The 27,338-nt window shown below is 50.1% G+C and overlaps 1 protein-coding gene and 1 pseudogene across 1 annotated transcript; one reads left to right on the forward strand and one right to left on the reverse strand.

The window, feature by feature from the left end:
* The first annotated feature begins 1,158 nt into the window (after positions 1 to 1,158).
* LOC114699622 lies at positions 1,159 to 5,871 on the forward strand (annotated as a pseudogene).
* A 12,679-nt stretch (positions 5,872 to 18,550) lies between these two features.
* Positions 18,551 to 26,291, reverse strand: LOC114699623 (2'-5'-oligoadenylate synthase 1A-like). The gene is made up of 7 exons (XM_028878765.2): positions 26,033 to 26,291; positions 24,442 to 24,730; positions 21,696 to 21,880; positions 21,037 to 21,269; positions 20,224 to 20,377; positions 19,086 to 19,112; positions 18,551 to 18,738 (listed from the first exon to the last, which is right to left on the reverse strand). The coding sequence occupies exons 1-6, from the start codon at positions 26,213 to 26,215 to the stop codon at positions 19,089 to 19,091; spliced, it is 1,068 nt and encodes a 355-aa protein (XP_028734598.1). The 5' UTR covers positions 26,216 to 26,291; the 3' UTR covers positions 18,551 to 18,738; positions 19,086 to 19,088.
* Positions 26,292 to 27,338: the final 1,047 nt, after the last annotated feature.

A 27,338-nucleotide genomic window follows, 5' to 3' on the forward strand; every position in this document is an offset into this window, starting at 1 on the left:
GGCTCCCCAGAAGCCTGTCTGGTCATGGACTTCCCCTGCCTCAGCAGCTCTCTAGGGGGAAGGGGGCCATCACAGAAGGACCGCCTTGGAAATGGCAGTGTGAGCTACAGCACTGAGAAGAACCCAGCCACGACTCTATACAAGATGACTTAGGCCATGGACCCTACTGTGTGGTGGAACTTGAAGTTGCAAATAAAAACATGAGACTCTCATCGTATGGCCTGCTGCAACCATGGCCACACACCTGCACACCCCTAGGACACAGCCTGCTGCCTGTCTAGTCTACTCAAATGTGCATCTACACCCACACACATACACACACCCACATGTATTCCCTATTCTGCTGGCTATATCCACTCTACAAGTTTAGGACACACACACACACACACACACACACACACACACACACACCCTACTGCTCTCAGGACCTGGCCTAACAAACCACATGATATTAAGTTAGGCATTACAGAAAATCATGCACTGAAAACACACAGTGGCTGGGGATCAGCTCAGTGGATAAGGGCGATTGCTGAATAAGTATGAGGACCTGAGTTCAAATTCCCCACACCCATTTATACAGAAAGGACCACACATTGACCTCGAAGACAGGCTGTGCATGGACAGAGACAGGAGAATCTGGATGCCAGCCAAGCTCCTCATTCACAGAGAGATCCTGCCTCAAAGGGCGAAGGAGATGAACAATAAAGGGAGACACCCAATGTCCTCCTCTGGGCTCCAAACTTATGTATCTACCTCCTCACAAATACACACAATACACAGGGCAGGACTCTGTAAACACGAGATACATGATATATAAATGCAGCAGCAGACACCATAAACTCTGACATGAACAGGAGTGTACACACATGATAAGAACCATGTGGAGGATACTGGACACCAGAGCATGGTTGGCCATTATTAGATGCACGTGAAGCTCTCTTGTGTGTGATCTCACTGTGCTGTTTCCTCTCACCACTGTCTCCAGGCCTGTGAGGAAGGCATCACAGAAGGACCAGTTGGGGGCAGGGATTTCCCATGGCCACATGGTGTTTGCAGTCCTGAGGTGTGGTGGGCACATGGCTGTATGGGGAGTGATGCTTGCTGTGGTAAAACTCTGCTCTGTCCCTGAACCCCTCAGCCTGTGAGCTTGTCACCCAGATAAACCAAAGAACCTCAGAGAAGGGCTGAAGTTTTAACTGAATGAAGCCTCCTTGACAGGTCATGTTGGTATCTATGGCAAGCCTGACCCGCACATCTACACCAACCTCATCAGAGAGTGCACCTATAAGAAACTGGAGGGCGAGTTCTCCACCTTCTTCACAAAGCTCCAGAGAAACTTCCTGAAGCATCGTCCACCCAAGCTGAAGAGTCTCATCTGCCTGGTCAAGCACTGGTATCAGCTGGTATGGCATCTGGCCCGTCTGCCGTGAGCCCCATCTGTACAGGGGGTGGAGAATGGAAGGGGTGATGAAGAGGAGGAAAGATGAGGAGCTGGGGGAAGGGAAGGAGTGGTCGGGAGAGAAGAGAGAGAATCCAGAGGTGATGGGAGGTCAAGGGAGGGAGAGAAGGAGGGGGAGAGGGGACCTGGGAGGAAGGACTTTCCATGCTTGTTATGAGTGATTTCTTCTAGTCCAGTTTCCAGTCAACTAACTCACTCTTCAACTGCATCTAACTCATTGTTAATGTGTCATCTTGATCTTAGGATTTCTCTTTCTCTTCATTTCTTCTGTTATTTTGAGACAGGATCTCACTATGTAGATCTGGGTGTTCTGAAACTCACTGTGTTGACCAGGCTGGCCTTGAACTCACAGATCTGCCTACCTCTGCCTCCTAATGCTGGGATAAAAGCACCCCACTTGACCTATAGATCTCTAGTTCGTTGTTTTTTAATATGCACTGCTACTTACTATGGCTCTGATTATCCTGATGTGTCAAGCTACGGTTTCTTTAAACATTCATCCTGCAATGTTTCTGAAGTTTTGATGTGTGTATGAGATATATATAGTGTGAGTATATGTATTCCTATTCATGAGAGCACATACCTATGTGTGTGCATGTATGTACATAAGCATGCTGAGACCAGAGAGTGATGCCAGGTCCTCAGTCACTCTCCACCTTTTATATCCAGGCAGGGTCTCACACTTGAACCCACAGTGTGCTGAATCAGCAGCTCTGGACCTTCATCAGGTCCTGGGGACCCCCATTTCCATCTGCTTAGGCTGGGATAATGAGTTGGCTCCCTCAAAAGCCTGACATTCATGTGCATGGTGGGGATCTGAACTCTAGTTATTACCCTTGCAAGGAGAGGGGGACCCTTAACACACTGAATTGGCTCCCTAGCCTTTTCCTACTTATTTTAGAGCCTGGGGTAAAACCTTCAATAGTGAGCATCATTACTATACGGCCCCACCCTCCCTCCCTGGCTGTCAATAAAGCTGTCATGATTCCTCCTGTGCCTGCTGGTAAATGCTCAGTCTTTGTGGACCACACAGTCAACTTGTGGACCGCTCAGAACTTGGCTATAGCACAGGGGTGTCTGTACACTGAATCTACATGTACGTGCAGGTGTGTGCCAATAAACCTGTAGTGACAACATCAGGTGGCAACTGAAATGACCCTGTGAGAAGTGGTCCGCACAACAGCTGCCAGCCTGTTTTTTCTCATTGCCTTTCTCTTCTCAGTGTAAAGAGAAGCTGGGGGAGCCGCTGCCCTCCCAGTATGCCCTGGAGCTGCTCACAGTCTATGCCTGGGAACGAGGGAGTGGAGCCCCTGAGTTCAACACAGCCCAGGGCTTCCGGACAGTCTTGGAACTGGTCACCAACTACAGGCAGCTTCGAATCTACTGGACAGTGTATTATGACTTTCAACACCAGGACATCTCTGATTACCTGCTCAGTCAACTCAGAAAAGCCAGGTAGCCTGTCCCCTCATGGCTCAGCTCCCCACGGGGAGGCCCAGGCTGTAGCAGTGTGGAAATGGGGAGGTGGAAGCTTCATATTAATGGAGCATCTCCTGTCCTGTCACTGTGCTGGGACCTGTCCTTTGTCAGCTGATTGACATGAGGTCCACCAGCCTTGGGAGATGGGGGTGGGTTCTCTTGTCTGTAGATAAGACTGAGGCTATGACTTTGTCCAGACTCAACCAGCAGAGGGAGGAGATGCCCATGGAGCAGGAACTGAGATGTTCTAGCTGTAACAGTGTCATAAGCACTGGGAGGCATAGAACAAGCGCTAGACTAATTAACTGTAAACACTACAGTGAAATTGTCACCAGAGGAAAGGATCTGTCTTGATCCTGTGTTGTCTTCAGCCTTCACACCCCATCTTTTGAGACTGGCTGGTTCAACTCTCATCATTACACAGATTAGAGAGACTGAGGGACCTCCCCCAGGACACACAGCTACTAAGGGGTAGAGGATTTGAACCCAGGCCTTCCAGGTCATGGGCAAAGCATCCCTCCAGTCTTGCTCTATGCTGTGGGATAGGGTCTCAATACAAACTTTGGATGGGGTGCTCTGCTTGGCTCCTCCACTGCCCTTGTGCGGTGGTTCCTAGGACACTGGCCAGATGGTCAATTCCCTCTCTGAATGTTGCTCTGCAGGCCTGTGATCCTGGACCCTGCTGACCCAACAGGGAACGCGGCTGGTGGGAAGCCAGAAGCCTGGCAGCGACTGGCTGGAGAGGCTTTGGCCTGGCTGGATTATCCATGCTTTAAGAACAGGGATGGTTCCCGAGTGTGCTCCTGGGATGTGCCGGTGAGAACCTGTCATCATCCTGTTTCCTTGCACACAGCTTTGGCCACTCCATCTATTGGGAGAATATTCAAACAAGCATGTGGTCTTCCCAAAGGTGCCCAGGCCTGTTGGTTGTCCTGCCACACTGCATGCTTCTCAGTCACTCTGGCCTCAGAGATTGTCACTTCACCCCTGCAGAATTCCTGTCACTCTGTGTCCTAAGGAATGATAGCCTCTGCGCTGAGTGTCTGCTTCGTGCTCAGGCTTCGTCTTCTGCTCTTTATCACACAGTAACTCACTGGATCCTCACACATGCTCATCCTGTGTTCTCTATCATACAGTACCTTACTGGATCCTCACACATGTTCATCCTGTGTCCTTTATCATACAGTAACTCACTGGAACCTCACACATGCTCATCCTGTGTCCTTTATCATTCAGTAACTCACTGGATCCTCACACATGTTCATCCTGTGTTCTTCATCATGCACTAGCTCACTGGATCCTCACACCTGTTCATCCTGTGTTCTTCATCATATCTTAGCTCACTGGATCCTCACTAGTCCTCCACAAGGTGTACTTAATAACATCCTTCTCTCTCTGATGAGCCGAGAAGGCTCAGGGCCTGGGATATGGCTCGGTCAATAAAACACCTGTCTCATAAGAAGGGATGAGGAGACTAATATCATGCCCAGACACATGTAAAAAAGCCAGACAAGGAGACATGCCCTTGACATTCCAGTGCATGGACATGCCCTTGACATTCCAGTGCATGGACAGCAAGATCCCTGCATAGGCTGATGAGGGAGCACAGACTCCTTGGTGAGTTCCAGTCCAGTGTGACCCAAATGCCAAGGTGGACAGCACTTGAGGAAAATAGCATTCTCTGTTTTTTGCACACACACACACACATACATATACATATACAAACAAACACACACATACACACACACACACACACACACACACACAGAGAGAGAGAGACAGAGACAGAGACAGAGAGAGAGAGAGAGAGAGAGAGAGAGACAAAAGCGAGAGTCAGGAGGATATGCAAGCTGAAGCCACTGGTTCAGGGACGCTCAGCTAAGGTGTGGTGGGGCTGGGATTCCTGTGGACTCTGAAACCAGTGCTCAAGTCCATGGAGCAGCCCATCTTTCCTGTCTCATCATCATGTGGTCAATGGGACTCCGGGGGGCGGTGTCACAGCCAAAGAGGCACAGAGGGACTTTCTGATGCTAGGGAACAGATGAGGTCATGTGTGGACTCAGGATGGAGCTTTGTATGGGTGCACACATGTGGGAAGCAAACCTCAGAAGGTCAGGAAGGAAAGGAGAAGGGACCCAGGAGGGAAGCAGCTGTGGCTGCTGTGGCCTCCAGGACTGTCACACAGCACACAGGTGGCTAGGCCATGTCTCCCATTCGGCAAATCTGTTACTGAATGAGGGACCTCAGGTGGGGCTACATACATCTTCAATGTGCTGACCCCCCCAAAAAAGTCCTGATGGCCATCATCCCAACATGGGGGTGTGCTCTTCTTCTTCTGAGGGGTTCTGATAGCCAGTCATGGTGCCCACCGTCAGAGCACATTTGCATCCCTTCCAAGTAGGAATGTGGGATTCTGACATGATTGTGTGTTTTCTGTTTCAGGCGAAGGTTAGAGTGCCATATCATCAGGTTAGATTTTTTTTCTTCTCTTATTTCTTTGCTGTGGGCTGCTGCTGTGTAGTTCTAGGTGGCCTGGAGCTCACCATCCCCCTGCCTTAGTGCTGGGACGACTGCAGTGTAGACCTGATGGGCCCTGCTTTCCCTCCATCCTCAGGTGGATGAGAACTGGAATCGTGTCCTCCTGTGAGCACAGCAGCACCTACCCAGAAGGCTCTGGAGTCGGGGGATGTGCTCCTCTGCTGCAGGCCTTGACCAGAGAGGGAGAGTCCAACCTGGGATCAGACTTCCATCCTGTCCCATCACAGACAGTCTTCCTGATGGCTGCTTCATCTGCCTTACCCTACAATGTGTTCTCTGGAGGACAAGAGATTCAGAAGGGGAGGGAAGAACTCCAGCTTGACTACTGTCTGTTTGCCTGTTGGGAGGTTTTTGTTCAATTTCTGATCAACAATAAACCACAGCAGATGCCATGAGGGTGTTTGAGCCATAGGTGTATAGGTGTATGTGTGTGAAAGTGTGTGTGTGTGTGTGCACATGCTCATGGTTCAACGAGATGCATGTATTGAGCACATATTATATGCTCCATGTGAGTCCAGGCACCGAGCACTCAGCAGTGGACAAAGCAGAACCAATCTACTGCAGCTATGACGCCACATGGTTTGGGATCCTTCCAGGTCTCTTAGATCACATAAATCCCAAACAGGAATCCTTGGTTCCTTTTGTCCATGTCCCCAAGACAAGATTCTAGACCTGACCCATGTGATTCTGCAGCTGCACATGGCCAAGGGGATCTGGGAATGTGAGCAGTGCCCGGGAAGACGCACTGTGGCTGCAACATGCAGGCTGGGATTTGAGGAAGTGCATGGAAAAAAAGTGCATGGAATTTGTGACTCTGGTGGTCACAAAAACAGAAACATGGTCTTCTGTGATGATGACGAGCTTTGGATGCACTGAGTTAAATCACAGTGAGTGTCCACTTCCTTATTCTCTTTCTGAGAGAAGATCTCATTATGTGGCATAGGCTGGCCTGGAAGTCACAGGCATCCTCCTGCTTCAGTCTCCTGAGTTCTAGAATCACACGCACACACATACAATATACACACAACACACATACACACCACCACCACCACCACCACCACCACCACCACCACTACCACCACCCACACAGAGACCTAATGGTTCTATTAGTTCATTTGTCAGCCCCAAAGACTCACATGTACACTCTCCTCTTATACCCTGCTTACTTAAGAGATTTCAGGACATTGCACAGGTCCACCTGCTCCCAAAGCATGCTCATGTCCCCAGTGTTAACTTCCTTAATAACTCTGTGTGTGTATGTGTGTGTGTGTGTGCTTCCAGCCCTCATTCATTCAGTTCTCACTCTAGTGACCCCGAGAACAAGGAACCCCAATGCCTCTCCTGGGGCATGAGAAGACACATGTCCCCTAGACCTCAGAACACACCACGCTCTGCCCTGTGCTCTATCTGAGCCCTTGGTGGACCCCATGATGCTGTTCTATGATTCCAGTCTTGCCTCTTCTGAAACTCCCCCAGATACACAGAGAAGGTTCAACAAACAATGGCCAGAGGGGCCCCCGTGTCTCCTGCCAAGCTGAGGAGACCCACCATGTGAGCTCTCATGTACCTCACACTAAAGCAAGTCCACATGTGACATGTAATGGCCACATCCCATGTCTCCATGAGGGAATGACCTCCTGTGTGGACCTCTGAGAGCCTTCCCAATGATAAAGACCATGGAGGTTAACAGCAGGTCATAGGATGAGTGATGAGCAGTCCTAGGGAGGAGCCACAAGGTGGCAGGATCAGGTTTCCATGACCACAGGGTGACTGAAGATCATCTCTCAGATGGAGAAAGATGTCCACAGTAGACACTTGCACACCACTGTGTCTGAGCGCCATGTTGTGAAGCCTCATGCTTGCTCCAGACTGGACCTGCCCAAGAGCCCTTTGTCCCTAAGCACAGTGCTCATCCCTGATCTTCCTGTGGGCCCCATGTTGGTTCTGACTTACCATCCATCCTGGTCAGGGAAGTTTGGGGTTCGATGACAGACACTTTGGGTTTCCAAACCCAGTCTTCAACTTTGATCTTCTGCCCAAGTTCAGGCGCCTCCTTCTCTCCAGCATCCACCCACTGAGTGAGTAGTACATGCCAACTGAGGGGAACCATTGCTCTGTCCACCATATTACCACAGAGTTCGGTTCCCCAGGAAGCCACTTCATCTACACTCAATGGGTTCATCTCTGAAACTCAATCCAGGTCAGTACTGGGGGACAGACCTGCTGTGACAGCCGTGGCTCTCACCCTCTAGACATGTCTTGTGGTTTCTTCTAATGGCCCACAATGGCTCCTCTTCATGGCCATCTTCACCAGCCTTACACCCTCTGTGGAAACACATCTGGACATGTCTGTGGGGCATTTCCAGAAATGTCTGCTCACTGCTTCCTTCACGGAGCAGCGTTCCATAGCCTGCTGTCAGCTTAACCCCTCATCTGTGGAGTTTTGTATGGAGTCACATGGGCTAAATGATGTTTGAGAGGATCAACGATCACAATGGTTAACTGGCTTCTGACCAGGTTACTAAGAACACATCATGTGGGAAGAAGAGCCCCTCTGCAGAGGGAACTGGGAAAACCGGATCTCCACTGACTGGAATCAATCCCACCCTCACCTTGGGCCATGTACAAAGGCCATCCAAAATGGAAGCAGAGAATCCCCAGGAAACAGAGAACAGCTTAGCCTTGATGACCTTGGCTGTTTTCTTGGCTTTGCCATCAAAACCACAGGCAGCTCAGGAGGATTCTTTTATGTCAGGCCTCATGCATGCTGGGTAAGCACTCTGCCACTGAGCCACACCCACTGCCTCTCACTGGAACACTCCAGAAAGTCCTTCCTGCTGAGCCCCACCCCTGCTGCCTCTCTGCTCTCAAAGGTCCACCCAAGGGGGTCATTCCATCATGGAGGAATGGGATGCGGCCATGACATACCACACACGGACTTACATTGGTGTGGGGTAACCTGACGTGTTGGGTCCACAGCATGAAAGGAGACATGGGGGACCCATGGACATTGTTATTAAAATGGTCTCTGTGTATCCAGGGGTGTTGCAGAAGGGTCAAGCCTGGGATCTTAGACCAACATCATTGTGTCTAGGGGTCAGAAAGAACACACGGCTGAGTATGATTTATTCTGTGTTCGAGAGGACATGGATGTTCTCACACTCCAGGACACTGGGGCTCCTGGTTCTCAGAGCCACTAGAGTGAGAACTGAGTGAATGAGGGCCAGGGAGACCCACCCCTCCCCCACCACAGGGATTAAAGAGTGGACTTGGGGACAGGAACTGGTGGGTCTAAGCAATGCCCTGCACCTTTAGTGATCATGGGATTTGTGTGTTTATGTATTCACCACACTGAACTATGAAACTATTAGGTCTCTATGTGAAGGGTGTTGTGAGTGTGAGTGTGTGTGTGTGTGTGTGTGTGTGTGTGTGTGTGTGTGTGTGTAAAATACCAGAACTTGGGTGACTGAGGCAGGCAGATTTTTGTGAATTCCATGCTAGAGTGAGACATATAATGAGATCCGATCTCAGAGAGAGAGAGAGGGAGAGAATAAATAAATAAATTACATTTGATTTGAACTCAGAGAATTTTGATTTAAATTTACTGCTTCAAGTCTCATCATTCCTCAGAGTGTAGGTTTTAAAGTCACTACTGTCACAGATTCCAGGCAGTTTTAGTGTCCTCCACTGCACATCCCCTGACTCCGGAGCCTTCTGGGCAGGAGCTGCTGCTCTCACAGGAGGATGCAATCCTTGTCCTCCCGAGGATGGAGGGAAGGCAGGGTACATCAGGCCTACACAGCTGTCATCCCAGCACTAAGGAGGGAGGATGGCCAGATCCAGGCCACCTAGGGCTATACAGCTGAAGCCCACATCAAAACAAACAAAAGCAAAGGAAAAAAAGGATAACTTGGTTTGACAAACATCAGTCAGAAATGGAAAATGCAAAGTCACGTCAGGGGCCTTCATTCCTTCTCAGAAGGGGATGGAAATGAGCTCTTTGTGTGATTACCATGAATGGCCACCAGAGCCCCTCGGAAGAAGGATAGCACACCCCCATGTTGGGTAGATAGATATCCATCAGGACTTTCTTCACGGGGGAGGGGTCATCACATTGAAGGTGTATGCAGCCCTATCTGAGGTCCCCTCATTCAGTAACAGATCTGTCAAATGGCATGTGCTCCCATGAACAGGTATACACATACCCACCCCAGATATATCTCACACACACATCAAAACTCCAGAAATATTGCAGGATGGATGTTTAAAGAAACCCGTTCATGTAGATTCAGTCTACAGAGCAATCTGTGCTATAGCCAAGGGCTGAGGGGTTGAGATGGAGACTGTGTGGTCCACAAAGCCTGAGCATTTACCGGCAGGCACAGGAGGAATCATGGCACAGTGATTGACAGCCAGGGAACAAGGTTGGGGGTGGGATAGTAATGATGCTCATATTGAAGGTTTTATCACAGCTCTGCATAACTAGGAAAAGCCTTTTGAGCTGGCAAAGTGCGTAAAGTGCCTCTCTCCCTGTCCAAGGGCGAGAACTGCAGTTCTGATCCCCAGCACGCACGTGAATGTCAGGCTAGTGAGGACACCCACTCATAACCGCAGCTTCAGGGGGTGGAAATGGGTGTCCTCAGTCCTACGTGATCATCAAGACCTGCTGATTCAGTACTCTGTGGGTGCAGGTGTGAGACCCCGCCTGGATGTACAAATTGGAGGGTGACCGAGGACATGGCATGGCTCTGTGGTCTCCTAATGATTATGAACACATGTATTCATGTGCTCCCATGAACAGCATACACACACTGAAACTAGATAGCTCTCACACATGTATAAAAACTCCAGACAATCCTAATGAATGGATATTTAAAGAAGTAATAGTTTTGCAGGTCAAGGAAATTGAAGCATAGAAAGTGGCAGGGAGACCAGGCGGTGGTGGGGCACGCCTTTAATCCCTGCACTCGGGAGGCAGAGCCAGGCGGATCTCTGTGAGTTCGAGGCCAGCCTGGGCTACCAAGTGAGCTCCAGGAAAGGCGCAAAGCTACACAGAGAAACCCTGTCTCAAAAAACCAAAAAAAAAAAAGAAAGTGGCAGGGAGACCAGGCAGGGGTGCTGCACGCCTTTAATCCCAGCATTTGGGAGGCAGAGCCAGGCGGATCTCTGTGAGTTTGAGGCCAGCCTGGTCTACAGAATAAGATCCAGGACAGGCACCAAAACTACACAGAGAAACCCTGTCTTGAAAAAAGAAAGAAGAAGAAGAAGAAGAAGAAGAAGAAGAAGAAGAAGAAGAAGAAGAAGAAGAAGAAGAAGAAGAAGAAAAAGTGGAGGGTATGTTTGAAAAAATAGTCAACTAGAAATCCAAAGATCAAGCCGGGCAGTGGTGGAGAGAGCTTTAATCTCAGCACTGGGAAGGCAGAGGCAGGAGGATCTCTGTGAGTCCAAGACCAGCCTGGTCTACAGAGTGAGTTCCAGGACACCCAGAGCTACATAGTGAGATCCTGTCTCAAAATAACAGAAGACAGGAAGAGAAAGAGAAATCCTAAGATCAAAATGACACGTTAACAATGAGTTAGATGCAGCTAAAGAGTGAGTTAGTTGACTGGAAACTGGACTAGAAGAAATCAGTCATAACAAGCATGTGAAGCCCTTCCTCCCAGGTCCCCTCTTCCCCTCCTTCTCCCTCGACCTCCCATCACCTCTGGATTCTCTCTCTTCTCTCCCCACCACTCCTTCCCTTCCCCCAGCACCCCATCTTTCCTCCTCTTCATCACCCCTTCATTCTCCACCCCCTTTATAGATGGAGCTCACGGCAGACGGGCCAGATGCCATACCAGCTGGTACCAGTGCTTGACCAGGCGAATGAGACTCTTCAGCTTGGGTGGACACTGCTTCAGGAAGTTTTGCTGGAGCTTTGTGAAGCAGGTGGAGAACTTGCCGTCCAGATTCTTATAGGTGCACTCTCTGATGAGCCTTCTGTAGATTTCACAGTCAGGTTTGCGGTAGATGCCAACATGACCTGTAGAGGAGGTTTCATTCATTTAAACCCCTTGACCCTCTCTAAGGTTCTTGAGTCTCCATCAGGGAAGGGGAACAAGCATGCAGGCTATGATGTTCATGGAACATGCAGAGTTTTACCACAGCAAGCATCATTCCCCATATAGCCATGTGCCCACCACACCTCAGGACAGCAAACACCACGGGGCCCTGGAAAGTCCCTGCCCCCAGCTGGTCCTAGTACAGTGCTTCTGTCACAGGCCTGGAGATGGCGGTGGGAGGAAGCAACACACTGAGGTCACACCGAGAGAGCTGCAGGGTCATCTAATGATGGCCAACCATGCTCTGGTGTCCAGTGTCTTCTGCATGGGGTGCGTGCGTGTGTGTGTGTGTGTGTGTGTGTGTGTGTGTGTGTGTGTGTAAAGTCCTGCTTGTGTCAGAGTTTACCATGGAGCAGTCTGCTGTGTTTATATATCATGTGTCTCATGATTGCAGAGTCTGCCCTCTTGTGTATAGAGTGTTTGAGTGTTTGTGGGTGGCGGGGTAAGAGGTATACTTGCATGTTTGGAGGCCATAAGAGGACATTGGGTGTCTTCGTTTATACTTTGTCACCTTATCCCTTTGAGGCAGGGTCTCTTTGTGATTGAGGAGGTTGGCTGGCATCCAGCAGGCCACAGAGATTCTTCTGTCTCTGTCCCCCATAGTTCTGGGGTTACAGGTCCATGTGTGGCACTTCCTAAGTTTAGCTGGGTGCTGGGATTTGAACTCAGGTCCTCACACTTGTGCTGCAATCGCCCTTAACCACTGAGATGCCTCCCCAGCCACTGTGAGTTTTCAGTGCATGATTTTCTGCAGAGCCTAACTTACCATTTTGGGGTCTTGTTGGTCCAGGTCCTGAGAGCTGGAGGGTGTGTGTGTATGTGTGTGTGTGTGTGTGTGTGTGTGTGTGTGTGTCCCCTGTGAACTTGTAGAGCTGATGGGCAGCAGGCTAGGGAATAGGTGCAGGTGTGAGGTTGTGCTTGTGTGCAGGTGCACACTTGAGTAGACTAGACAGGCAGCAGGCTCTGTCTTAGGTGTGTGCAGGTGTGTGGCCATGGTTGCAGCAGGCCATACCATAGGCTTGGTGCTGGCACAGGACAAAATCACCTACTGATGGAGTTGGGGACACACCAGTCACAGGGTGACCCAGGAAGGTCTTTCATGCATGTGTTTATTTTCAATTTCTGGGCCTAAGACACAGTAGAGCTCATCACACAAGTCACCTTGGGTAGGGTTGTGCCTTGGGTCCTCTCTTGGGCTGTCCCCCACACTGTCATTTCCCAGGCCGTCCTTCTGAGATGACACTGCTTCCCCACTGGAAAGCTGCTGAGGCCAGGGAAGTCCATGACCAAGACAGGCTTCTGGGGAGCCCCCCTCCCAGCTCATTTCTGGGTCACCCCCTATGGCCCCTCCACTCAGCAGGGTTCTAAGCCCCTGCAGCTGCCCACAGCACGCTGCCCTGCTCCTGCTCCCAGGCTGGCCTCTCATTCCCTGCTGCCTGAGACTCTGCACTGTGTCCATGGCTCTCCTAAGCCAAGGGCAGTGGCCTTGTCTCTAAGTTAATAGCAGCAGTTCTCACAGTGGCCAGTAGGGGGTGCTGTGGCCCCCAGATGTAAAGCCTCAACTGTTCTCTAAGCTCCCCAAGACCCAACTGTTCCTTCAGGGGTGTCCATGAGTGTCTTTGGGAACAGTTGGGCCATCTCTAATTTTGGAGACACACTGTGTCAGGCCTGGTGTGGGCTCTTTACATAGAGGATCATTAATGTTTAATGATAAATGTGTGCACATGGTGTGTGTGTGTGTGTGTGTGTGTGTGTGTGTGTGTGTGTGTGTGTGTTTGTGTGCTGGATTTCCAGTTTTCTGAGAAGTTCGTCATCTTGTACACACACACACACTCACACACAAGTGAACCCACATATTACACACACACTCACACACAGGTGAACCCACATATTACACACTCACACACAGGTGAACCCACATATTACACACACACTCACACACAGGTGAACCCACATATTACACACACACACACTCACACACAGGTGAACCCACATGTCACGGGGGGGGGGGAAAGAGAGAGAGAGAGAGAGAGAGAGAGAGAGAGAGAGAGAGAGAGAGAGAGAGAGAATTAGAAGAGAGGAAGAAGGCACACAGAAGGGCCGGCTGAGGCTCTGACTGGCTTACCCAGGACATCATAGGCCGGCAGCACATCAAACTCCACCTCCTGCTGGAGCTGGGGGGAGCTCAGTTTGAGCTGAGTACCCGGGGGTTGGGCCACGGTGAACTCTGGACCTCAAACTTCATTCGTAATTGTTTCTCTTGCTGTAATTTTACTAACTGTAATTAGCGCAGCTGTTTCTTCATTTCCTGGATGAACTCTCCCCGTCCATTTAACTGAGCCTCAAAGCTGGTGAGGTTGTTAAGGAACACCACCAGGTCGGCGTCCCACCTGTCCTTGAGAGCAGTTCCTTTGCCCGAGGAGCCGCCCTGAAAGACAATGATGAGAATGATAAGTGACAGGCAGTGCCTGCCCGGCAGTCCAGACCCTCAGCAGCCTAGGGGCCACCACCCACGGAGATGGATGGATAGAGAAAGCCGGCACATGTGCAGTGGAATACTAGTCAGCCCTGAAGAGTGAAGTCGGGATCCATGTAGGAAAATAGATGGTTCTGGATCTCCTGGTGGTACAAGAAGAAAGCCAGGCTCAGAACGATGAACATCAGCGTTTATCTGTGGGGTCTAGATTTAAATATATGAGTATAGGTGAGTGTGTGTGTGTGTGTGTGTGTGTGTGTGATAGAAGTGAGACAATGTGAGGGAGGTGGAGGAGGGGCCTAGAGGAAGTGAGACACTGGGGAGGGTGTTTGGGAAAGACGAACGTTTTTCTTTCAGGTGGAGTCTGGATCTAGTGGACACAAGGGCCGTGAAATCAGAGGGAGATGCTCTGGGAAACGCTCTGCTTGGGGGTAAAGGACACGAAACAGAGGGAAGGAGACTGTGAGAAAATGAAGACAGACTTACGAAACTGTTGTCATGATCCCCGGTGTTAGTAGGTTGTTAAGGGGAATACACTAAAAATACAACATGCTTGTGTGAAGATGCCTGTAACAGTACTTAAAATAATCACAGAGTGAAATTTAAAATTAAGAGAATCCAATTCACAAAGAGAAAATATTGAGAAAATAATAATACTAAGGAGAGCCTCCCTAAATAAAATGCTGTGCACACTCACTAACACATTCCACACCCCACAGAGTGGAGCTGGCGTTACAAACTGACATTTCAGCGGCCGTCACAGTGACTGGGAGTGAGGTACTGTTGTCATGTTGTCCCATTTCACAGATGGGAAACCTGGACAGTGAGGTTCCATCAGTCCAGTCATCCAGCAGGTGGGGGCGCTGTTCTGTTCTCTACCCTGTACCACAGCTGGGTGCCCATGAGAACCCAGGGACACAGAGAAGAAAGGTAACAACCCCACTCAGGGCTGCAGCCTGGCTCCTGAGGGTCCTCTCCCTCCCCATCCGGTCATCTCAGGCTGAGGGGGCCTCAACTTGGCCATCCTCCTGCCTTAGTGCTGGGATGACAGCTGTGTAGGCCTGATGTGCCCCGCCTTCCCTCCATCCTCAGGAGGACAAGGATTGCATCCTCCTGTGAGAGCAGCAGCTCCTGCCCAGAAGGCTCCGGAGTCAGGGGATGTGCAGTGGAGGACACTAAAACTGCCTGGAATCTGTGACAGTAGTGACTTTAAACTTATGGTCTGAGGAATGATGAGATCTGAAGCAGTGGAATTTAATCAAAATTCACTGAGTTAAACTTAAAAGTTGTTTTCTCTTTCTTTCTTACTCTTTCATTCTTTCTGAAACAGGATCTCATTGTGTATCCAACTCTGGCCTGGAATTCACAGAAAACTGACTGCCTCAGTCTCCCAAGTTCTGGGATTATACGCACACAGACACACACTCACACACTCACACACTCACACTACCCTTCACATAGAGACCTAAAGATTCCATAGTTCAGTGTGCTGAATACATAAACAACAAATCGCATGATCACAAAGACCCATCACACACCCATGTGTGATCACAGGGACTTTGCTCACTAAAGGTGCAGGACATTGCTCAGACCTACCAGCTCCTGTTCCCAAAGCCATTCTTTAATCACTGTGGTGGGGAGGGGGGTCTCCCTGGCCCGCATTAACTCAGTTCTCACTCTAGTGGCTCTGAGAACCAGGAGCCCCAGTGTCCCGGGGTGTGAGAACATCCATGTCCTCTCGGCCACAGAATGAATCACACTCAGCCCTGTGTTCTTTCTGACCCCTAGACACAATGATGGTGGTCTAAGATTCCAGGCTTGTCCCTTCTGAAACACCCCCGGATACACAGAGACCATTTTAATAACAAGGCCCAGGGGTCCGCCATGTCTCCTGCCATGCTGTGGACCCAACACATCATGTTACCCCACACCAATGTAAGTCCGTGTGTGGTATGTCATGGCCGCATCCCATTCCTCCATGATGGAATGACCCCCTTGTGTGGACCTTTGAGAGCAGAGAGGCAGCAGGGGTGGGGCTCAGCAGGGAAGGACTTTCTGGAGAGTTCCAGTGAGAGGCAGTGGGTGTGGCTCAGTGGCAGAGTGCTTACCCAGCATGCATGAAGCCTGACATAAAAGAATCCTCCTGAGCTGCCTGTGGTTTGGATGGCAAAGCCAAGAAAACAGCCAAGGTCATCAAGGCTAAGCTGTTCTCTGTTTCCTGGGGATTCTCTGCTTCCATTTTGGATGGCCTTTGTACATGGCCCAAGGTGAGGGTGGGATTGACTCCTGTCAGTGGAGATCCAGCTTTCCCAGTTCCCTCTGCAGAGGGGCCCTTCTTCCCACATGATGTGTTCTTGGTAACCTGGTCAGAAGCCAGTTAACCATTGTGATCCTTAATCTTCTCAAACATCATTTAGCCCATGTGACTCCATACAAAACTCCACAGATGAGGGGTCAAGCTGACAGCAGGCTATGGAACGCTGCTCCATGAAGGAAGCAGTGAGCAGACATTTCTGGAAATGCCCCACAGACATGTCCAGAGGTGTTTCCAGAGAGGGTCTAAGGCTGGTGAAGTTGGCCATGAAGAGGAGCCATTGTGGGCCATTAGAAGGAACCACAAGGGAGGTCCAGAGGGTGAGAGCCACGGCTGTCTCAGCAGGTCCGTCCCCCAGTTACTGACCTGGATTGAGTTTCAGAGATGAACCCATTAATGTAGATGAAGTGGCTTCCTGGAGACCCGAACTCTGTGGTAATATGGTGGACAGAGCAATGGTTCCCCTCAGTTGGCATGCACTACTCACTCAGTGGGTGGATGCTGGAGAGGAGGAGGCACCTGACCTTGGGCAGAAGATCAAAGTTGCAGACTGGGTTTGGAAACCCAAAGTGTCTGTCATCAAACCCCAAAACTTCCCTGCCCAGGATGGATGGTAAGTCAGAACCAACATGGGGCCCACAGGAAGATCAGGGATGAGCACTGTGCTTAGGGACAAAGGGCTCTTGGGCAGGTCCAGGCTGGAGCAAGCATGAGGATTCACAACATGGCAGTCAGACACAGTGGTGTGCAAGTGTCTTCTGTGGACATCTTTCTCCATCTGAGAGATGATCTTCAGTCACCCTGTGGTCATGGAAACCTGATCCTGCCACCTTGTGGCTCCTCCCTAGGACTGCTCATCACTCATCCTGTGGCCTGCTGTTAACCTCCATGGTCTTTATCATTGGGAAGGCTCTCAGAGGTCCACACAAGGGGGTCATTCCATCATAGAGACATGGGATGTGGCCATTACATGTCACATGTGGACTTGCTTTAGTGTGGGGTACATGAGGGCTCACATGATGGGTTCCCTCAATTTAGCAGAAGACATGGGGACCCCTGGGCATTGTTTATTCAAACAATGTGTGTATCTGGCAGTGTTTCAGAAGAGGCAAGACTGGAATCATAGACCAGCATCACGGGGTCCACCAAGGGCTCAGATAGAGCACAGGGCAGAGTGTGGTTTGTTCTGAGGTCTAGGGGACATGTGTCTTCTCGTGCACTAGGACATTGGGGCTCCTTGTTCTCGGGGTCACTAGAGTGAGAACTGAATGAATGAGGGCTGGAAGCACACACACACACACACACACACACACACACACACACACAGAGTTATTAAGAGAGTGAGCACTGGGAACGTGAGCATGCTTTGGGAGTGGGTGGCCATTTGCAATCCCTGAACCCTTAGGTAAGCAGGGTACAAGAGGTTAGTGTACATGTGTGTCTTTGGTTCTGACTAATGAGCTATTGGTTCACAACACGGAACTTATGGAACCATTAGTTCTCTGTTGGATGGTCTTGTGTGTGTGTGCGCGTGTGTGTGTGTGTGTGTGTGTGTGTGTGTGATTCCAGAACTTAGGAGACTGAGGCAGGAGGATGCCTGTGACTTACAGGCCAGCCTATGTCACAAAATGAGATCTTATCTCAGAAAGAGAATAAGGAAGTGAACACTCATTGTGGTTTAACTCAGTTCATGCAATGCTTGTCATCACCACGGACGACCATGTTTCTATTTTTGTGACCACACGAGTCACAAATTCCATGCAGTTTTTTTTTTCATGCACTTCCTAAAACCCCAGCCTGCATGTTTCGGCCACAGTGCATCCTCACATGCACTGCTCACAGTCCCAATGCCTCTCAACCATGTCCTGCTGGGGAACTGTTCCTGTGTCACATGGGTCAGGTCTAGAATTTGTCTTGGGGACATGGACAGAAAGAACCGAGGATTCCTTTCTTAGGTTTATATGAAATAAAGGAACTGGACAGATGCTAAGCTGCCTGGCATCAAAGCTGTACTGGATTGGTTCTGCTTGGTGTTTGTTTACTATGGAGTGTGCTGTGCCTGGGCCCATGAGAAACATGTAATATGTGCTCAATAAATGCATCAGGTTGAATGATACACACACACACACACACACACACACACACACACACACCTATATATCTATGACTCATCTCACACACCCTCATGGATCTGCTGTTGTTTATTGTTGTTGATCAGACATAGGACAGAACCTTCTAATGATGCAAAGACAGAAGTCAAGCTGGAGATCTTCTCTCCCCTTCTGAATCTCTTGTCTCCCAGAGAACACGTCAGAGGATAAGGCAGATGAAGCAGGCTAAGGCAGATGAAGCAGGCTTTCAGGAAGGGTGTCTGTGATGGGACAGGATGGAAGTGTCAGGGGTTAGGGGTCACAAGACTGGAATCCGACCCCAGGTTGGAGACTTACTCCCTGGGCCATGGGCAGCATCCTGCCATCTTTGGTCAAGGCCTGCAGCAGAGGAGCACATAGCCTGACTCCAGAGCCTTCTGGGCAGGTGCTGCTGTGCTCACAGGAGGACTCAATCCTTGTCCTCCTGAGGTTGGAGGGAAGGCAGGGTACACTACACTGCAGTCATCCCAGCACTAAGGTAGGGAGGGGTCTGGGGAGCTCCAGGCCACCTAGAACTACACAGCAGAATCCCTCATCAAAGCAAAAACAACAGAGAAAAATAGCTAACCTGTTACATCGGCACAGGAACTTCAGTCTGTAATAGAAAACATACAATCATGTCAGGAGCCCGCATATCACTGGGAAGGGTGTGCAAATGAGCTCTGAGAGTGGGCACCATGACTGGCAACCAGAGCCCATCAGGAAAGGGGACAGCATATATCCATTAGGACGATGGCCATCAGGACTTTTTGGGGGGGTCAGCACATTGAAGATGCATGTGGCCCCACCTGAGGTCCCCTCATTCAGTGACAGATCTGCCAAATGGGAGAAAGTACCTAGCCACCTGTGTGCTCTGTGACAGCCCTGGAGGCCACAGCAGCCACAGCTGCCTCCCTCCTGGGTCTCCTTTTCTTTCTTAACTGAACTTCTGAGGTTTGCTTCCTACACACCTGCACCCGTACAAAGCTCCATGCTGAGGCCACACCTGACCTCATCTGTTCCCTAGCATCAGAAGAACCCCTGCCCTAGGAAGGGAAAGTCCAAGTGCAGGTCCCTCTGTGCCTCTTTGGCTGTGGCACAAATACCCACCCACCCCCAGTACCATTGACCCTATGACAACAAGACAGGAAAGATGGGCTGCTTCCTGGACCTGCGCACTGGCTTCAGAGTCCACGGGAATCCCAGCCCCACCACACCTTAGCTGATATCTGAGCCTCCTTTTCACACTCTCTATGTGTATGTGTGTCAGTGTGTGGGTACACCTGTGTCTGTGTTTACATGTGTATGTGAGAGTTTGGGTGTGTGTATGGGTGTGTGAAAGTGTGTGTGTGAGCATATGCGTTTGCATGAATGTGTAAGTGAATATATGTATATGAGAATGTGTTTGTGTGTGTGTGTGTGTATTCACCTTCAGAGGTGAGGTTAGAGGAACACGTGGAGGAGTCGGTCTCTCCTTCTACCATAGGGTTCTAGGGATCAAGCCCAGGTCACCAGTGTTGGCAGCACATGCTTTACCCACTGGGCCATCTTGCCAGCCTGTGACATCTCTGAATGCTGCTAAAATGACTGCAGTATAGGCAAACAGCTGGCAATCATAGGAGTGTGGAGCCTTTCAGCCAGAGATCACATCATTGGGAGAATATTCTCCAAACACATGAAGTGACAAAAATAGTGTGTAAGGGGACTGAGTAATGACAGGGTCTCACCGGCACCTTCCAGGAGCACACTGTGGACTTATCACAATTACTAAAACATGAGTACTTCAGCCAGGCCACAGCTTCTTGTGCCAGCAGCCACCAGCCCAATGGGTTTCCACCAGCCACATTCCTTGTTGGGTCAGCAGGGTCCAGGATCACAGGCCTGCAGAGCAACATTCAGAGAGGGAATTGACCATCTGGCCAGTGTCCTAGGAAGCATTCACAGGGGAAGTGGAGGAGCCCAGCAGAGCACCACTATCCAAAGTTTGTCCTGAGTCCCTGCCCTACCTCACAGAGCATGCCTGGAGGGATCTTTTGCCCATGACCTGGAAGGCCTGGGTTCCAATCCTCTACCCTTTAGTAGCTGTGTGTCCTGAGGTAGTACCTCAAACTCTCTGATCTGTGAGATGGAGAGAGTTGAACCAACCAGAATCAAAGCATGATGCGTGAGGGCTGAACACAACACAGGATCAAGACCTGTCACTATCTTGGGTGACGAGACTACTGTAATATTTATGGCCTCGCTGCCCTTATGATACTGTTTCTACTGGAACATCTCAGTTCCCGCTCTGTGTAGTCAACCCATGCTCTGCCATCTGGGTCTGGACAAGGTCACAGCCCTGGTCTCCTCATCTGCAGACAGGAGAGCCCACCCTGCCTCCCAGGGCTGGTGGTCCTCATGTCAATCAACTGACAGCAGGACAGGACCAACCACAGTGACAGGACAGGAGATGTTCCATTGTCGGGGGCTCCCACCTCCCCTTTCAACTGCTGCAGCCTAGACTACCCTGTGGGGAGCTGAGCCAGGAGGGGACAGGCTACCTGGCTCTTCTGAGCTGACTGTGCAGGTAGTCAGAGATGTCTTGGTCTTGAAAGTCATAATACACTGTCCAGTAGATTCGAAGCGGCCTGTAGTTTGTGACCAGTTGCAAGACTGTCCGGAAGCCCTGGGCTGTGTTGAACTCAGGGGCTCCACTCCCTCGTTCCCAGGCATAGACTGTGAGCAGTTCCAGGGCATACTGGGGGGGCAGCGGCCTCCCCAGCTTCTCCTCACACTGAGAAGAGAGAGACAATGAGAAAAACGGGCTCTCAGCTGATAAATGGGGCTACTTCTCAGGGGGTCAATTCAACTGCCACCTGATGTTGTCATTACAGGATTACAGGCAGGCACCCACACCCATTCATGTAGATTCAGTCTAGGGACCCTCCTGTGCTGTAGCCAATGACTGAGTAGTTGAGATGGAGACTGTGTGGAGCAGAATTCCTTCATGGTCTCTGCTTCAGTGACTGACGTTTCTGACTTTAGTAATGGACTGTGACTGGGATGTGTGACCTAATGAGACCTTTCCTTCCCAAGAGTCTTGGTCATGTGATAAAGATATCACGTCTATAGAAAACAATCTAGAATACCCCTTCTTTTCTCTGTCCTGCACCCACCCCCTGTACGGAAGGGACCACATTGACTGGGCTGGAAGACATACCAGCTGGTACCAGTGCTTGACCAGGCGGATGAGATTCATTAGCTTGTCTGGACGATCCTTCAGGAAGTTTTGCTGGAGCTCAGTAAAGCAGGTGGAGAACTCGCCCTCCAGCCCCAGCAAGGTGCAAGTCGCGATTAACTTTTTGTACATAGGGAGCTTAGACCTCTTGTTGGTACTGACATCACCTGTCAAGAAGGCTTCACTCAGTTAATACCCCAGCCCTTCCTGAGGTCCCTTGATCTCGGAGTGAGGCTTGCTCCCCATACAGCCATGTGCCCATCACCCCTCAGGACTGTAAACACCATGTGGCCCTGGAAAGTCCTGCCCCCAACGGGTCCTAGTACAGTGCCTTCCACACAGGCCTGGAGACAGCGGTGGGAGGAAGCAGCATTTTATTGTCACACACGAGAGAGCTGCAGGGTCATCTAATGATGGCCACCCATGCTCTGGTGTCCAGTGTCTTCTGCATGGGTCTTGTCCTGTGTGAGTGTGTGTGTGTACACTCCTGCTTGTGTCAGAGTTTACCATGGAGCAGTCTGCTGGATTTGTATATCATGTATATCGTGTTTACAGAGTCTCTGCCCTATGTATTGTGTGTATTTGTGAGGAGGTAGATACGAATGTTCAGATCCAGAGGAGGACTTGGGTATCTCCCCTCATACTTTGTCACCTTCTCCCTTTGAGGCAGGGTCTCCCTGTGAATGAGGAGCTTGGGTGGCATCCAGCAGGCCACAGAGATTCTCCTGTCTCTGTCCCTCATAATTCTGGGGTTACAGGTCCACGTGTGGCACTTCCTAAGATTAGGTGGGTGCTGGGATTTGAACTCAGGTCCTCACGCCTGTGCAGCAATCACCCTTAACCACTGAGCTGCTTCCCCAGTCACTGTGTTTTCAGTGCATGGTTTTCTGTAATGTCTAACTTACCAGTATGTGGTCTTGATAGTGCAGGTCCTGAGAGCTGAAGGATGTGGATCTGTGGGGTGTGTGTGTGTGTGTGTGTGTGTGTGTGTGTGTGTGTGTGTGTTGTGTGAGTCCTGCACTTATAGAGTGGATGAGCAGCAGCTAGGGATTAGTCACAGATGTGTGACTGTGTGTGGGTGTGTGTGCACATTTGAGTGGAATAAACAGGCAGCAGGCTGTGTCTAAGGTATACACAGGTGTGGCCATGGCTGCAGCAGGCCATACCATCAGGCTTTGATGCTGACACAGGGCAAAATCACCTACTGATGGGGTTGGGGACATGCCCAGTCAATCGGTGACCCAGGAAGGTCTCTCACACGTGGGTTTATTTTCACTTTGGGGGCTCAGCACACAATCAGGCTCATTGGCTAAATCATCATGGGCAGAATTGTGGCTCTGGTGCTCTCTTGTACTCTCACCCACAGTAACATTTCCAAGGGGATCCTTCTGAGATGACACTGCTTCCCCACGAGAGCTGACTCAAGCTGGGGAGGTCCATGACCAAGACAGGCTTCTGGGGAGCCGCCCTCCCAGCTCATTTCTGGGTCACCCCCTCTGGCCCCTCCACTCACAGGGCTCTAAGCCCCTGCAGCTTCCCACAGCATGCTGCCCTGCTCCTGCTCCCAGGCTGGCCTCTCATTCCCTGCTGCCTGAGACTCTGCACTGTGTCCATGGCTCTCCTAAGCCATGGGCAGTGGCCTTGTCTCTGAGTTAATAGCAGCAGTTCTCACAGTGGCCAGCAGGGGGTGCTGTGTCCCCCAGATGTAAAGCCTCAACTGTTCTCTAAGCTCCCCAAGAGCCCACTGTGCTCTCATGGGGTGTTCATGGCTGACTTTGGGTAGAGTTGGGCAATTTGTAATTTTGGAGACACACTGTGTGTCAGGCCTGGTGTAAGATCTTTACATAGAGGATCATTTAATGGTTAATGGTATCAAGGTGTGTACATGTGGGTGGGGGCTGAGGTGGCCATGGCTGGGTTTCCAGTTTTCCTGAGGCACACAGTACTCCTCTGAAGTTCTGCATCCTGCACAAATTCTCCCACAGACATCCAGGCCTCTGCCCAGGTCCGAGGTTTCCATTTTTGGGAATGATGCATCATATATTAATGTTTAGGGAAAATTATGTTGCTACATGTTTAGAAAGACCAAATCCACATCCAGCCTGGAATATCACTGGTCAGCTGAGGGGCCAGGGAAGGGGCCTTCATCGCCTCACTGAGCCATCTTGCTACTTAATGTCCTTCTCTGATGGGTTCTCACTGCTACTCCTAAATTCTAAAGCTTCTCCTTACCAGCTCAGCTCTAAAGAGATACTCTGTTTGGGTGAATTTCTCAATTGATAAGGGTTTTCAGTTCAGGAATAGAAGGTGTGGGCTGAGGAGATGGTTAGTCAGTAACATGCTTATCACAGAATCCTGAGGACCCATGTTGGAAGCCCAGGACTCAGGGAGAAGCTGGGAGTGGTGATTTAGGATTGTAATCCCAGCACTGGGGAGGGGAGACAAGAGGGTTCCGGGGCTCTGCCCAGTCAGCCAGGATTAATTGTGGAATTCTAGGCCAGAGAGAGACCAGGCCTCAAAAATGATGGATGACTGCTGAGGTGTGTTAGTTACAGTTCACAATCACCCAGGCACAATTTATGCCATATGTAACACACACACACACACACACACACACACACACCACACAACATGGTAGAGACAGACAGATAGACAGACAGACAGACAGACAAAGAAGGCAGAAGATCAAGGCACATGGAAGGGTGAGCTGAGGCTCTGACTGGCTTACCCAGCACATCACAAGCGAGCAGAACATCACACTCCATCTCCTGATCCAGGTCAGGGGACCTCAGCCTGAAGTTGTGTGCCAGGGAGTTGGGCCATTGTTCACTCTTAATGATAAACTCCAGTTGAATTCTATTCTCACGCTGTAACTTGCGCAACTGTTTCTTAATTTCCTGGATGAATTCTGCCCATCTCTTTAAGTGATCCTCAAAACTGCTGAGGTTGTTAACAAAGACGACCAGCTCAGCATCCGACCTGCCATTGAGATTGGTGCCTTTGCCCAAGGAGCCGCCCTGAAAGACAATGAAGAGAATCAGCAGCAGGCAGAGCCTTGCCCACGAATCCAGACCCTCAGCAGCCAAGGGGGCCACCACCCAGGGTCATGGATGGATAGAGAAAGCCAGCACATGTGCAGTGGAATATTAGTCAGCCTTAAAGAGTGAAATCAGGATCTATGTAAGAAATAGGAGGTTCTGTTCTCCTCGTGTTACAAGAGATAAACCAGACTTGTGTTTATCTGGGGAGTCAAGATTTAAAAATATCTCTCTCTCTGTCTCTCTCTCTCTCTCTCTCTCTCTCTCTCTCTGTGTGTGTGTGTGTGTGTGTGTGTGTGTGTGTGTGTGTGTGTGTGTTGATAGAAGGGGGCTATGAGAAGGAGATGAGGGAGGGGTCTAAAGGAAGTGAGGATCGAGGGAGAGTAATTGGGGGGGAGACAAAGAGCACATTTCTCTCTCTCTCTCTCTCTCTCTCTCTCTCTCTCTCTCTCTCTCTCTCTCTCTTTTTCAAGACTGGGTCTCTGTGTAGCTTTGCGCCTTTCCTGGATCTCGCTCTGTAGACCAGGCTGGCCTCGAACTCACTGAGATCCTCCTGCCTCTGCCTCCTGAATGCTGGGATTAAAGGCGTGTGCCACCACCGCCCGGCCACTTTTCTCATGTGGAATCCAGACCTAGCTGCACACACTTTACATGAAATCAGAGGTGATGGGGTACAAGGGCAAAAGATGTGAGTGAGTAGGAGATTGTGAGTTAATTAACACAGACCTATGACACTGTTTCCATCCCTGAATTTATCAGAATATTAAGGAGAATACACTAGTAGCACATAAAATACTTGCATGAAGATAATGTGTAACAATTTTTTAAAAGTTTCAGAATAAAATTTAAAATTAAGGCAATTGAATTTACAAAGAGAAGATTTTAGAAAAAATAAGAACTGATATTATTGTGGAGAGCTTTCCTAAAAAATATTCAGAGTAACACACACACACACACACACACACACACACACACACACACCACAGTTTAGTTGGCATTACAAACTGACATTTCAGCGGCCGTCACAGTGACTGGGAGTGAGGTACTGTTGTCATGTTGTCCCATTTCACAGATGGAAAACCTGGACAGTGAGGTTCCATCAGTCCAGTCATCCAGCAGGTGGGGGCGCTGTTCTGTTCTCTACTCTGTGCCACAGCTGGGTGCCCATGAAAACACAGGGACACAGAGAAGATAGGTAACAACCCCCGCTCAGGGCTGCAGCCTGGCTCCTGAGGGTCCCCTCCCTCCCCATCCAGTCAGCTCAGGCTGAGGGGGGCTCACCTTCACCACCTTGGAGACCCTCACATCGTGGCTGGCGTCTCCGAAGCATCTCTCCTTCAGGTTTTTACACATGATGTCCATGGCTGCTCTGACCTCATCACAGAAGCTGGTGTTGGGAAGGAGGTTGTCCTTTATGAACTGGTCCAGCTCCCTGGCTGGGGTGCTGCTAAGTTTCTGTGCCATCCTGGGGCCAGGCGTGTCTTCTGACTGCAGCTGCCTCTGGGGCCAGCTGCCCCTTATAGCCACAGCTAGTTTCAATTTCCCAGGAAGGGCGGGGCTATGCAAATCCTGCCTCTGCATCTGGGGTCTGTGGCTTCTGGGCTCCATGACACTCTGGTGATTCACGGCAGGCTGTGGCCAGGAGGCATGAAGCATTTTAAACACATTGTCTCTTGTTCTTTTCTTCTTGGTCTTCTTTGTTACGGGAAGATAGATTTATAGCCTTCTAGACATTTAACAGAAATACACACTCGTAGGTAAAACGTGAAGAACAAGTGAGAAATACCCAGAAGATGACTGGCATCCAGATTCACCACTGCTGTGGTGGGGGTGTGAGAGGTGACTGTTTTCTACTGGGACATGATAATGAGCTGTCTTCCCAAGGAATTGGTTAGCTTGAAGTTCAGCCTTCAGGTCTCACTGTTCCCTGGGTTCCCAGGTGCACACCCATGTGGCCATCATCCAAGGCATCATCAACAACAGTTTCACTGCCCTCCAGCCCTCACCCCATCTGTCCATCATAACGGATGAAGGGTTCATTTTACTTAATGGGGGTCTCACTATGTTGCCCAGGATAGGCGTGAACTTGGGAATCTGCAACATTGTCCTCTCAAGTACTGAGGTTACAGGGGTGTGCCCTCTGCCCAGCTGTGACCACCTGCATTATCAATCAATTGCTTGTATCCAATAATGTAGAGTGTTGAATTATACCCAGGACTTATCACCAGCAGAGACAAGCCTGTCTCCATGCCAAAGTCTCCCTGCCCAGCAGGAGTGGATGTTCATCATGTCAGGTGGGAGTCCTGGAAGGCTGACACAGAAGATGAAGATGTTGGAGGCCAGCCAGACCCTGTCTGATAAAACAGAAAAACAAGCACACACAAATACACACACACAGACACACACACACACACACACACACACACACACACACATCCTGACTCACTGTTGGAATCACTGCAGAGAGCAAGGAATGGAAGACTGAGAAAATGACTGGAACATTGGCTCTGCTCATGGTCATGGCCACGAGCTGTGACTGTGTCATTCAGGTCAGAAGCCTGTCCTTAGGTAAACACAGTCTTCATGG

Source organism: Peromyscus leucopus, unplaced genomic scaffold (genome assembly GCF_004664715.2).
Source record: "Peromyscus leucopus breed LL Stock unplaced genomic scaffold, UCI_PerLeu_2.1 scaffold_443, whole genome shotgun sequence".
NCBI lineage: Eukaryota > Metazoa > Chordata > Mammalia > Rodentia > Cricetidae > Peromyscus > Peromyscus leucopus.